At 40.7% G+C, this 14,717-nt stretch overlaps 1 protein-coding gene across 1 annotated transcript; it reads right to left on the bottom strand.

Moving 5' to 3' along the window:
* Nucleotides 1–13,020: 13,020 nt before the first annotated feature.
* LOC146542270 (uncharacterized) lies at nucleotides 13,021–14,109 on the bottom strand. The gene is made up of 2 exons (XM_085214168.1): nucleotides 13,252–14,109; nucleotides 13,021–13,203 (listed from the first exon to the last, which is right to left on the bottom strand). Exons 1-2 carry the CDS (start codon nucleotides 14,107–14,109, stop codon nucleotides 13,021–13,023), a joined length of 1,041 nt encoding a protein of 346 aa, XP_085070294.1.
* Between the last annotated feature and the right edge of the window lie 608 nt (nucleotides 14,110–14,717).

The following is a 14,717-nucleotide window of genomic DNA, read 5'->3' on the forward strand; positions in this document are numbered from 1 at the left end:
AGAAAGTAACTAATTGGAAATGCTTGGTTACATTATTTTGCTCCTTATATATTACTATTTCTTCATACATATGAGGCGTTCTATGCATTATTCCAAGTTGAGATTAAAAAAAAAAAAAAAAAACACCAATAAGAGGTTACTGTCAAAAAAATCTAGTCTAGTCTGAAGTAACGATTAGACCAGATTTTATAGACCAGTTTTGTTAGCATATTTCCAGTTGATATTTGGTAAATCACAGTACTTTGTTTAAAAATCTATGAAACAATAAATGATAAACTCTCAGAAGAAATAGAAGTTGGCAATCCACTGCATTACAGTGAGAATATTTTATTTCTTTTACACATCTATTTGGCTAAGCTATGCTAAGTAGTCATGAATGACCTGTCTTACTTCTTAATCCTAATGCTTCCACAGACACCTGCAGACATTCTCCTGCTGCGTTTTTTCAACAAATGAAAAACTTTATATGTCAATAAATCCCTTATTTACCAGTTCTCAGAACAAAACTAAGAGTTACTTGATAATTACTGAATACTGCAGCCAAAATCTTATTTGACAAACATGTATTCAGAAGTGGGATGTTTTATTTCCTCTGATGTTCATTACAGAATTCCATGTTTAGAATTTATTTCTGAGAAGACAGGAGTCATACTTTCATTGGAGGCCATATGAGCCAACAGATTCATGAACCTCTTGAGCCAGTTTAGGTTATTACAAAAAGCAGCCCTGTCCTCCTGTTGATCCTTATTGATGAGCCTTCACAATGTAGATTTTTCCATGGATATTCTGCAGTCCTAGAGAGAACAGAATTGCAAAAATGACATGAATCACACTAGTTTTTATTTAAAATATCAATAATGCAGCAGTAATAGCAAAAATAACAGTTGTCAGTCACAATGCTATTCATTACCTGCTTAATTTTCACTCGGAACACCTCCCTGGTCATGTTCAGCAGTGGTCACAAATGTCCACAGACTGGCCAAAGGAAGTAGATTGCAGGTCAGCTAGAGACAGGGTCAGAGGAGAAGCTGTTTATTTTCACAGTGGTCTCAGTTTACACCAGTTTAAAGTGCTCACTGAACTACATACCAGTGTATCCACATCTCACTTATCTATTCCCATTATAGTAGGTGATACCATGGTAGATAGAGTGGGAATAGCTATCTTTCATATTTCTATTTTATGGGGAAATGAGATACATGTTAACCCAAGGACAGTGTACTCAAAGGCTTGTCTTTGGAAAATACTAAACATCAATGCTTGGTTTCATACCTCTTCAATCATTTATTCACTGTCCATACTGTGATCTATTGATGACATCTCAGCATAAAGAAACACCATCTAGTTAGCCCTTATTGAAAAGCATGTTGAAAGGCAAGAGTGCTGAATTTATGAATCATACTAAAAATGCAACAGATACTGCTTCTGAAAAAGGTTTTATTCACAACAGCCCAAGCTATTCAGTTGTAGCAGTGGCTTAAACATTGCTTTAGAAGAGTAGGTCTCTTTCAGAATTCTGGCTGGAAGAAAACACAGTATCACCATAGAAAGAGAAGTATTTCTATCTAGGATAAATTTGCATCTATTGGCTTAAGGTTGTACCTTTGATAGAACTTGCAGGCATATATAAAATAATATTTAAAATACTTGTCATTCCTCTAATCAAGGAAATAGGCACAGTTACCAAGGCAAAAGTTGTTTTTTTAAATAGATCAGATTTTATTTATACTGGGCCTTGAAAAGCCAACAGCTTATTTGCTGTCACTCTCTTTTTATGCAGAATAATTTTCAATCTCTTTTTTTTTTTCTTTTGTAATAGCCATTTAATCTCATCTTGAACAAGGTTTCCTGCATTGTTCAACTGCTCTGCCTGGTCTCAACAAAGCTGTTCAGCCATGTTCCTTACTTATAACTCTTCAATATAACTTTTCCTTGCCATTTCCTCTACTTGGCTATTGCACTTACCCTCCATCTGTCTCTCTGCAGAGGTTTGTGCATTGTGCAGCAGCTGATACTCTTTTTCTTTAGAGGATGTATTTGTTACCTCTGCTGTGTGCCAGGACCTCCTCTTGATGATGTGCCAATGACTGTAAGTCACATTCTCAAATGCAAAGCTGTCTTGTCTTGAGATTACATCTCCTGCCTCTTCCCCCCGCTCATGATGCACTCTGTAAGACATGAAGTGAACTGTTCACAGGAATCACTGAAGTTAAACATGAGACCTTCCCAAAAAGTTTAAAAATTTTTGATTCAAAATGTAGGATTCATAATCATATTTATTACAAATTATATATTTTATTTTCCTGTTCAATATATTTCCCTCTGCTATAACATGGTGGGGGGGAAGGGGGGCAGTAGGAAAGAAAAAAAGAAGCTCTGTGTCATTTATTATTATTAGGTCAAATTATTATTTGTATTTTATCTAACTTCTGATGAAAGATATGATCATTCATTGTTTCTTCATGAGAAAGAACCTGCAAAGAGAATTCCCAAAAGAAAAACTATCTGACAGAGACTCATTGGGATATTACTCAGCTTAGGAGCTCCTGGTAATGCTGGTGATGTTTTTGTCTCACCAGAAATGTTGAAGAACAGTCTCAGAATCATATAGGATCATGCACAAACATTAAAACTCCCTAACATCCCGCACTGTCTTTGAGCGCTAAGAGGCAGAGGGTATTTATAAATCATATTATTTTCCCCTCTATGCCTGGGAACACAAAAAGACTAGCATACGCCTGAAGTTTTCATGGAATTTGAGCTACATAAACAAGCCTCCCCATGTCAGATAATGCTTTAGAGAAGATACATGCACATGATTTTCCCTGCATGTGGATCTGTAGAAAATATTTTTGATCCATGTTTTCACTTCAGTCAAAGTTTAATGGATTACAGTGTTCAAGGAAAACTGCAAAAATGGCAACTATAAGGTTTATAGAAAGAAAGATGATGATCATTTAGATAAAATTTCTGTATAACTGTTTTTATGTGAAATAAATTCCACTAGCTGAGTAAGTCTTTTGTGAGACATTTGACTCCAAAGCAGAACACCTATCATCAGGAAGGGGGAAGGAGGAAGGGATGCTGCAGATGAGAGCATTTACACGTAGTTGAGATCCAGATAGAAGATGGATTTGAAGTGACACGTCTTTGAGCAGGCAAGCTATTAACAAGATTGTTCTTTGTCGAGGACATTCAATAACCAGACTGTCTATAACAAGATAATCTGACATGAGAGATAAACTCAGCGTTCGTGCTGTGATGGAACAGTCCAGAAAAGTAATAAAATACAGAGGAAAACTGCGAACAGATCAGTGTGGGAGTGTAGAATAAAAGTGGATTATGGCCCACTCTGTACCTGAGTTTTCCTCTCTTGCTTATTGCCCAGCCTCGTTCAGAGGGCAGCCATTAATTACCTAAGCAGAAAGATCTAACTTCACCAATCACAATGGACCAGTCCCTTGTACTCCCTGAGTGCCTCACAACTTGAACAACTTGAACAGGCACAGGTTCTGATGATACCAGCACACAGAATGGTGAGGAAGAGTGGCTCCAGTGACATTAGGATCTGACCTCAGATAACAACTTCTTTTGTCCTGATTGGAAATCTGTGTTAATTTTTGTTAAGATTTGACCAATTTGGAGGGGAATTTATTATTAAATAATAAATGGAGACATAAAGCTAGGTTTTCAAGATGATCAAACTTCAAGATTGTATCAAATCTTTAATGGGCAAAAACATGCCTTTAAATTTTATATGTGTTCCCAAGCAGTATAATTTGTCACTGCTGAAGCTAATTCTTTGTGGTATAACTACATCTGCATCATATTCCATCACGCTAATAATTTCAAGAGCTATATCTGTATTGTTATTGCAAAAGCAACTATAATGGAAGTTAACTGTAAGCAAATACTGAGGAAGGAGAGGATCTGAAAACTGCTCCGTAGATTAGCATTCTGTAACTTCTCTAAAGAAGATATACAATTTTCTGTGCCTCAATGGTGGTCAGTATCTGAAATGAAATGAAATGAAATGAAATCTAAAATTGTTGTAATGCAGTGGATGTTTATGTCTAGATTTCATTATCAAAGCATTAGAAAATTAAGTAGAAAATTAATCAGTAGAAGAGCCAAAAGTGACAGTTAAACATTATTTCCATGACATGCAAAATTCAAGTATCTTGCCAAAGGCTGTGGAAGGAGTCAGTGTTAATACCAGAGTTATGAAATTCAGAATTTCCTCTCTCCCCAATTGTCTTCCTCTTTTTCTATAAGAATCTGAAATGTATTCATTAATTCAAGTAAGAGTCAGTTTGACATAAGCATGAATATCGCTATTTGTACTTTTAGTCCAATGATACCCTTTGTAGAAAGAATCCCTTAGAAATCAGTATGTGCCACAATAATATCCTGTAGCAGGGAATGCCACAAATGAATGATGTCTTTTTATAAGTGAGTCAGTATGCAAGTAATAAGGAGCTATCACTTACTTCTTTGTATGAATGCTCTTTTTTATTCCAAGTAACATATTTTTTACATTACTTCAACTGCATTGAAAAAATATTTTTTCTACCTTTCAAATCACACATCAGTAGTTTTCCCTATTTTCTGATATATTTATATGTATTTACATACTTACAGATCTATATTTATATAAGCATACTTTTGCTAAAACTGAGAATGATTATCATGGCTCTGGTCAGCCTTATGCACAGAATGCTTAACAAGAGTAGTAATGTCTATGTTGAGAAAAATTTGTGATAAAATTTATTTAGGAGTATTCAGACACCTTAACCCATTTTCCTCTAACTTTTTGTTTGACTGTTTGTATGTATATGCTTATTCGGAGTTTAAAGTCAGTGCTTGAGCAGGATGACTTGTGAGGGGAGGAGGAAGAGGAAGGATTTTCCCTTTGGTATGGCATGTAGCTGTGCATACTTCCTTGTTGTCCTTCCTGCACAATGTCCCTCAATAAGAGGATGGAAACATCAAAGAAAAGGCAAAGCTGACCAGTTACAAGGAAGAAGAACCAACAGCAATAATGACACTAACAGAGAGAGAAATTTCAAGGTAGAAAAATTATTGAGCTGGAAAGTGCTGCTTTGATGAAATTCAAATGTTCTCTGGAAAGATGCAGATTTTGCTGTATTTTCTGACAGCAACCCGGCAGGACTGCTGCCAGTTCACCCACCTCCCCAACAGCTTGCCTGGCAGCCCCAGGAGACCCAGCTCGCCTCAGGGCTCCCAGCACTTCCCAGTGCCTGCTGCAGATGACAGAGACTTGCAGGGCACTGCCAAGCACCCAGCTGTATGGCAGAGAGCCTTGGAGGAGACACTGGGTCTGTGGGCAGCCTGGGATGCTTCATCCTCTTCCGAAACACTGAAGTCAGTGCTGAGTTTCACTTGGGCTTCTTTTATTTTTTTAGGAGGAAAAAAAAAAAAAAAGATTTTTCCCTCACCTTATATTCCCAGAGAATATCTCATAATTACTCTCTAGGAATTTTTGCAGTTCAACTCTGCTTATTTCCTTCAGAGCTACAGATCCAGACAGTGATCTGCCCCCTTCTCCCTGCTGGTAGCTGCTTTCTGCCTGGGAACAGCCAGCATCATACCACACAAAGAAATGGCAGCACCTCAGTACTATGATTTATGGGGAAGCTCAAAGGGGCAGTGGGAGAGTAACAGGGAAAATGCTTTGTGGAAATGTAGTACTTCAGGATGAGAAAGCTGCATTGCCCTGCCAAGACTAAATATTTCTGTCATATTTTGGTTTTATCACTATGTGTGTGTGGGTGGATGGAAGCAGCTCAGCAGTTTTGTTGCTGTCATATTTTCTACTTTATGTTTATTTTTTCATTGTTTAAAATGTTGGCATTGAGCTTAGTAGCCAGGAGGGGGAGACACCTAGGGGAAGAAGGCCTGTTATATGGACCTTTTCAGTGTGCTTTCTTAACTCAGGTGCTGTAGGGCTGGTCAGGATGGGAGACAGTTGTTATAACCTGCTGGGACAAGTCACAGAATTTTTAGCAGTAAAAGTCAAGACTTTGCTTTCAGTTATAAACTCAGAAGAAATGAGAGCCAGGTGTTCAGCTTTTGATTCAGACACTGTTTAGGGCTTGATGCTTTTACTTTACAAGTACAGAGATTGACTTGGCTATGAAGCATGTACAATACTGTATACTTCCTACTTTTCTTTTTTAATCATTAATAAATTAAACAAATGCAAGGAGATACATAAATAGTTGCCAAGTGTGAGGCAGATAGATTCTTATTGAATGCAAAGTTATTTTAGTTTCATTATTACTTTCTTTCACACTCCCTGTCTTATTTCATCCTTTTTCCCTCTCGTTACCAGCCATTTGATTCCAATTCCCATTCTATGTCTTTGTAGCTGACTGAAGGCTCTAATCTTTCCTATTGCAAAGACTAAATATTGTTAATGGTGTGATACTGGTCTCCGATCCTTGGTTTGCTCTCAGACTTCAGAGCAATCGTGTCCAACCCACAGCCTATGGGTCGCATGCAGGCCAGTCCAGCTCATCTTGCCACTGTCCCCTGATCCATCATGGTGGTGGCTCTGCCCTACCAAGTAGCTTGGCCTGGCCCCAGGCATTCACCCATCATTCAGCAAATACCCATTGGCCTTTGTTGGCCTGGCCTTAAGCATGGTATTAGCATGTCAGTTAATTATCGTTTTTTTAAACATTTTTAAAGACCAATGCAGCTTTTGTGATGTTTGCAAAACAAAGGGAACTTGTGCTTCGAATATAAGTAGGAGTATTAAAGATAAATATTTAGTTGCTCTAGCAGAGCCAGGTAAAAAATCTTGTACAATGCCTGCCTAAGCTTTGTCTGGCTCTAGCTAATGTTATTCATATCCCACATACATGAGCATTGAATACATTTATGAATATTTAAAATAAAAACAAAAATGTTGGCAGTTAAGTGGGAGAAACTGTTTGTGATCTATACAATTTGTCATTAATTAAATAATAGAAGAAAAGGAGAGAAAGATAAAAGAGCAACGGAGCTATGCTAGCAGTTCTTTTCCTCTGTTTTTCCTCCTGCAACAAACTCTGAAACTTGTTGAACCTGTCCTCTTCATGCACTCTTCAACTTTTCTCCTCCATTTATCCACGTTAGCACTGACCAAAAATATTTCTAAGCTATTTCCCCATGGTAGTTAATATTTCTTAAGAGTGAGGTTTATTTCTTTCAACAATCTGCCAGGGAAACCTCAGTATGAACTCACCAAAGGAAAGATCCATTCTCTAGATCACAGAGTTAGTGTTTAAAGATACTGTGTGTTTAGAGAATTCAGACCTGAGCAGCCAGATATTTCTGTGGGATATAAGATAACAAGTAGTTTTTCCATTTGTATTTTACCAAAGGGATGATGAATCCTCTTTACTCTTACCATTGCTTCCATGTTCCATGGTCTTTCTGGCACTACTCAAAATGGCACGTGGGAAAATGATGAATAGATTGAGAAGAAGGAAGATTACTTGCTTTTAATCTCTTGCTGCTGCTTTGTATGTTTCCTGTTCAGACAGAAATTTCCCACTAGTTGTGTCCTAGGACACACAGGATAACTGTCTTATGCAGAAGCAGAAAGCAGCATTTCTCACTTTCTCATAAGTTGAGACTTCAGGTGATAACACTGAATGTCGTCCAGTTTTTGGCACTGCTCTCTTCCCATTCCACAACTCCTACTCTTCTTACTAAGACAAAACCCAGCCCTTCAGCCTTTTCTTTAAGTAAAAATTATCTTTGAACAAGGCTGCTTGCCATTTCCAGTCCCATTTGACTGTAAGCACATCACTGTATCAGGTGAGAAGAACTGGACAGTAGTGCTAACTCCTATATCCTGCTTTTGACTTCTTTCTTCAATGGAGCATCTTTAGTTAAGCTGCTTCTGAGAATGGGGCATGGAACAAAGAAAGGACAGGGCAGGAGAAAAGGAGATAGATAGTTTCTAAACTGGTGACGTGCTTCCAGTTCACCAAGGAGATCTGAAAATGTGAACTGAATGAGATTTACAACAAATTTTTTTCATCAGTTTTATTGCTTATACATTTCCTTCAGCAGTGTGGAAGTGAAATATAAAAAATGTTGCCAAGAGAAATTCCTAATGGATACCTAAGAGACAAATTTGTTCTTCCTAGCTTCATATGATGCTAGGTATTTTTGAGCTTTTTTTTCATCCCTACCTTTTGATTTTGTTATTGATGCTGTAGTCTAAGATGATAAAAGAGATAATTTAAGGGCAAATCTACACCTCAAAAGTCAAAATCATTTGTTTTCCCTTACAGAGGGCTCCCTAGGGAATATGATACAGGGAATCATGGACAATTACCGGTAGTTGTGATATGTATCTGTCTAGGGGAGGGGAGGTGGGGGGGGAGCAAATAAATAAATAAAAGAAGAAATCAATGGTTGAAAGAAAAAAATAAAAAGAAAAAAAAATCTGCCTCCCTGGGGTCCAAAAAGTGGAAGGTCAGAACAAGCTCTCTAGTCTGCATGGTTGGCTGTCTGTTCTCTGATGTCAAACAGGTCCATAATTACTGACTACCTAGTCTCTGCAAGATACTCAGATTGCTGCGTTCCACTTTATCCTACAGTATGACGCCATTGTTTAGTAATTTCTATTTTCTCTCAGAGGAAAAACAAAGGATTTATAATGATAAATTATCCCTTATCCCATACATACAGCCACACCAATACTTGCAGGTTTATACAAACATATACAAATACATACTGAGTCATTTCCTTCATTGCCTGAAATTACAGTAAGATTTTCTTGGGTTTCTACAAAGTAGTGAAGCTCATAGCTAGCCATTTTACAGTACTATGATGCAAAATCATACGAACTTCAAGGAAGTTAAAATTACTTACTGAAGAGTAAGTAAGAGTAAGTAATGCTCTGCTCTCTACTTTTAGTTCCATCTTCAAGCTTTTTTTGCTGCTCACAATTTTGTCTCCACACTTTACTAAATATCTCCAATTGTATACTTGAATTAATTGGTCCAGTTGCTTAAAAGAGCTTTTATCAGTTTTCTTAACTAAGCTAGTCTGAAGATCCTTTCCACTTTTTCTCAGTGGTGTCTGAGTGGAAAATGAGAACAATTTTTAACAAATTTGAGTTAAAAAAACTGTGAATATTGGCATAGCTGAATGGGTAAAAGCTGGTTGTGACATGGTAGCACTATCTTTCAACTATCAAGGATATGCAAAATCATAGAATAATTCAGATTCAAAGGGATCTCTGGAGGTCAGCTGTTCCAAACCTCTTCTCAAATCAGAGCCAACTTAGATCGCATCGATCAGAAACTTGTCCAATCAAGTTTTCATTAATGCCAAGATTAAGTATTCCAAAACATCTCTGGACAGTCTTATATCTAGATTAGCATTTTAGTTTGCAACAGGATTATACTTATGAGGCTAAAATCACCCCCTCTTTCTGCACTTGGGTTTGTTTTGTTGTCTTGGAGCCACAGACTGGATTTCTTTCACTGGAAATGAGCAAAATAACGTGTTTCAGGAGAACATCTAAAACACTGCCATCAGTGAGAGCAATCAATCCACAAATACAAATTACAGTTAGTACATACTAAGCTAGTCTCTGAGAAAATACTTACTGTGTGTAGCTCAGACTCCAACTTCAGGAGTTTCACATTATTGGTCCTTCTCTGCTGTGACATATTATTTGTTGCATCAATACAGATCAATTTCTACAGAAAATCTGAAGAAAGAGCATATAAAAAGATCTTATTACGTCCCTTGTACCTACTTTTTCTCTACAACTCTCCTGGTGTAACTTTGTTCCTGTGCTGGATCCCTGTTCCATTCTTAACTTTCAATTATTATGTCCATTAAAAGCAAGCAACTATTATGCCATTAGTTTTAGTAGTTAGAAATTAAGATTTATATACAAAATCACAAAGTTGTGTCCAGTCTAGGAATTTTATTACCAGGGATCCCTTATCTCCATGTTTGTGCTTTCTACATAGTGGTACAAAGAGCACTGTAATGTTTAAGTTTTCTCAGGCACATAAGGAAAACAGCTTCATTAACACACCTAGTATTTTTACATATGTTAAATTGATTTGCTAGTTGTATTTTTTTTTAATTATGCTAAAGAGAACAAATGTAAGGAACAGAAAGTCTTCCAAGATAGATGGAGAAATACTAAGTAAGGAAAGGCCTTTGAGGTATGCTTCTATTACTACTAAACACCCAGAAACTGCAGTGACTGTGAGCTTTCTATTAGTTAATCAAGGTAGATATGTTATGTCATCATTGCTAGACTGAATTGCAGGGTTATTATTTTCCAGGTGGTAAAACTGTTTTAGGGTAGCATGAAAAGCTGTGAGGCTGACCACAGTATCGAGGAGAAACAAGGGAAGTTACCTCACATAAATTACATTCCTGAAAAGACTAAAGAGAAAGGCCAAATACACGGTCTTCTTCATCAGAGCTGCATGCTTTTAAGCTGAGGTATGAAATTGTCACTGTATAAAAGGGAACTGAATCAGTAAACTGTATGGGATTTAATTAAGCAAAAAAGAACTTAAGAACAGGAAGATATGATCTAAGTTAAAACAACGGTAATACAAGTGATAATCTGGAAGGGGAAATTGGACACACAGGACAGTGACAGTTTAGATGGCAATGAAAAAAAAAATTGTTTTCTTTCCAATGTAAATAAGTTTCATTAATGTTAATGCAAGATGTCATGGTCACTGATGTATATATATGTACACTGAGATATGTATGCATATGCTCAGAGAAAATACTCCTTAAGAAACTGGGCAATTCCATTCACAGTGTATTTTACAGGACCCTAGAAAAAAGTGAAGTAGGAAGTGTTGCTACATATATTGAAAAGCTCTGTAAAAGAGCCAAATCTTTGATAATGGGGAGAAATGATAACTAGGATTTTAAGGGATTGGGGGTAGGTATTATGAATTGAAGAGGCAAGTTCTAAGAGCTTCCCTTTTCAAACTGGCATTAATTTCCCTGGGTTCAGCTTTAGCCAGCTGCTCTTCATCCAGGTGCTGATTTTGGCTGGAGAATTAGGAGGATAAATGCTATATCCTGTAAAGCATGAAGGAGAATATTTGCATACTCTTTTATGTTTCCCAGAGAATTCAAAATATATGGTGGAAAATAACAACAGTATCATGTCAATCAACACACTAAGTGTCAGAAAATCTGCAGCATCATTGACTTTCTTTGTCAACAGAAGAACTCTTGACATTATGATCCAGTTGGTTCTTTGTTTGACTGAATTATTTAGGAATGTGGTTTTGTATCTAAATACCAACAGTAATGAACCTCACTAGACTTCCTGATCATCAGAAATTGACTGTAGTTTCCACATGAGCCTATCAAAAACTAAACGTTACCTGAGAGTGCATGTCTAACACCCAAGGAAAAGGGTTATTCATTGAAGTATGTTTTTAGGAGAAAGGCAGTGCTGAGGTTTATAGCTCAACCACCGCATTGCTAATCTTTATTTTACAGTCCTTACTGAATTTGCATTTTGTAAAAAATATAGGAAAGATATAAAATATATGAAATGATACTTGTGTCTTACTGAAGATGTAATTGCACTTAAGATAGTCATTGGGATCATGAAATAACGATTACCTCATGGTAAATTATATGTATGCTTGCGGCACAAGAACTTTGTTTCCTCCCTATACCATATAGTAGACAAAACCAACTCAGGAATTTTCCATTAACACTTACTAGAAAAAGACAATACAGTCATTACAGCCAACATGGATTCACAAGGATAAAGTCCCCCTTAACTAAAGTAACTTTCTTTTATGACAGTTATCCCCTTAGTTGATCAAGCAAAGCCAGCAGCTCAAATTTCTGAATTTCAGCAGGGTTTTCAATACTGGTTATCACAGTATCCTTCTGGACAGAATGTCCAGTATACAGCTAGTCAAATACACAATATAATAAGTGAAGAGTCAGCTGATGGATCAGGCTCCGAGTTATGTTAAACAGGGTTCCATAAGGCTAACAATCAGTCACTAAGGAAGTTCCACAGGATTCTATTTCAGGGCCAACACTGTTCAATTTTTTATAAATGATCTGGATGCAGGACTTGAATGCATACTAAATAATTTTGCACGTGATATAAAATTGCCTAGAGCTGTTGAATCCTTCTAGGGCGGGGAGAGGGCTTGCAGAGAGATCCTGGTGAGTTAGAGAGCTGGACAAACACGAGTCTTACCAAATTTAACTAAAGAGGAAGCTGGGATGAAGCTGGGATGAGCTGAGGCCTCTGGGTGTGCTCAGTACAGAGCAGAGGAGCTGAGGGGAGCCCTCACGGTGGCTGCAGCTCCTCACAGGGAGCAGAGGGCGACAGGGCCCGAGGAAACGGCATGGAGCTGTGTCAGGGGAGGAGCAGATGGGGGACAGGGAAAGGGTCTGCACCAGGGGGCAGTGGGCATGGAACGGGATGCACAGGGCAGTGGGCACGGCCCCAGTGCTTCAGTTCAATGAGTGCTTGGACACTGGTCTCAGAAATACTGTTCGAATTTTAAGTAGTCCTGTGCAGTGTTGGCAGTCAGACTCAGTGGTCCTTGTAGGTTTCTTGTAACTCGGGATATTCAATTCCATGAGTCCATTTGCTGTATAACTGCTGTCAAAGCAGTGACCCGATAGAATTCATCCAAGAAAACAGGAGTCGCATGCAATGTCCACCCAAGATAAGTACATTATTAAGTATCTACTACTGAATAGCTAGCTATTCACAGAATCATAGAATCATGGACTCATCTGGGTTGGAAAAGATCTTTACAATCATCAGCTCCCACTGTTAACCTTCCACTATCAGGTCTACCACTAAAATATGTCCCCAAGGATCACATTTTCCCTCTCTTTAAGTACCTCCGGAGAACAGCAACAAGCACAAAACAGCACTAGCTCTGTTTTGAGTAGGAACGAGACTTCATGTGGAACAATCACTTTTAATTTTATTGAAAACGTGCGTAAGCCCCGCTAGAGGTGCCGGGGGCGCCGCCTCTTGCAGGGCGGAGGAGAGCGCTGGGCGCTGCCAGTCCTCTTCGTGGGGCGCCGGGGCCCCCCAGCCGAGCGCTTCCTGCCCCGGCCTCGAGCGGAGGGGCCGCGGCTGCGGCGCTGCTCGGAGGGACCGGCTGCCTCGGGACCTGGCTCCTCGCTGGGCTGCTCCCGCTCCCGGGAGCTGGGTGCGGCGGGGAGCTCGCCTGCAACCTCGGTAAGGGCCCCGCTGGATGTGCCGGGGAACTCCTCTGAGCGGGGACCCGCGGAGCTGCCGGAGGGCGCGGCGCTGAGGGCGGCGGTATCTTGCGGGGAGGCGGTATCTTGCGGGGAGGCGGCAGGGTCAGGCGGGGCCGCGGGGCCGTCCTGCTGCAACTGGGCAGCGCTGCGGTCTTCAGGGCCGTCGTGCTGCTCCTGGGCAGAGCTGGAGTCTTCGAGGCCCAGCAGTCTCCGGGCCTCCTGCACACACAGTCTCTGGATGGCTTCAATGATGATCTCAGTGAATGGCATCGCAATGGGTCCCAGCGTGCCCTGTAAGCACTGCGCTAGGGAGTCCCTGTCCAGCCCCACCTGGCACAGTTGTGACACGATCATGTTCTTTAGCCAGTTGATTTGCCACCGGCACAGCACGTGGATGTGTGACAACTGCTGTTCAAGCCAGGGCAGCACTGGGTCAAGGATATCTCGTCTGACCGTGAAAAGTGCTGCCCATTCCTCCGCTAGAAGGCCGCCCACCCTCTCCGGCTCTGGAGCCATCAGTTCAGGGGATGGTAGTGGAGGGGGTGAAAGAGATGCCTCAGCACTGTCAGGGCCAGTGGCATTGGTGGTGCCAAAGCTGACAGGCATGGGCAGTGAAGGCGGGGAGACGATGCACTCCACATACAGATTGCCTCCCCGCACAGAGATCCGAATGGTCTGCATGGCTGTCCTGCACAGTGGGCAGCTGTTTCTCAGCATCGCCCACTGCAGGATGCAGCCAGTGCAGAACATGTGATTACATGGAATCACACAGGCGATGTCATGCCGCACATCGCGGCAGACAGGACACGTCCACGCCTCTTCTGCAGCCATGGTCTTCTCGCTGCAGGGACTAGGAGAACCGAGGATGATGAGTTGTTCTCCTTCAACGCAGCTGCAGAGGTGATGTCTTGCCCTGCAAGAGGAAGGTCACTGTCACTCGGTGTCCCAGGGTGTGAAAGTCCTCCGCAGCCCCTAAACAGAAAGCCCTCCCAAGCCCATGACTGGGCCGTCTCATGCCCCCCACTGGCACAGGGCCAGGCTCCCCACGGCTGCTCTGAGGGACCCAGGTGTCCCCGCACCACTCACCTCTGCTGCTGCGGATGCGCTCAGTAGGGTCCCAGCTGCCTGCACTAGGCAGGGCCGGGGAAACAGGAGCGATACTGTGGGGTCAGGCACTGAGATGCTGCGAGCAGCCCAGGCACGACCCGGCACAGCACAGCCAAAACCTTGCTCGACCTCCAAGCCTCGCAGAGCTGCTCAGCACGGTCCAGGAACGAGCCAGACTGAGCCAGGCTCTGCCGGCACCCCACTATGAGCAGTGAGGGCAAAGCTGTCACAATCCGTCACCCAGTGATGTCACAGCCTGTTGCTCGGGGACATCATAAACTCATCTGGATTGGCAAAGACTTCTAAGACCATCAAGTCCAAACTTTAACTTA

The sequence above is a fragment of the Meleagris gallopavo genome, chromosome Z (genome assembly GCF_905368555.1).
Source record: "Meleagris gallopavo chromosome Z, MGAL_WU_HG_1.1, whole genome shotgun sequence".
Lineage (NCBI taxonomy): Eukaryota > Metazoa > Chordata > Aves > Galliformes > Phasianidae > Meleagris > Meleagris gallopavo.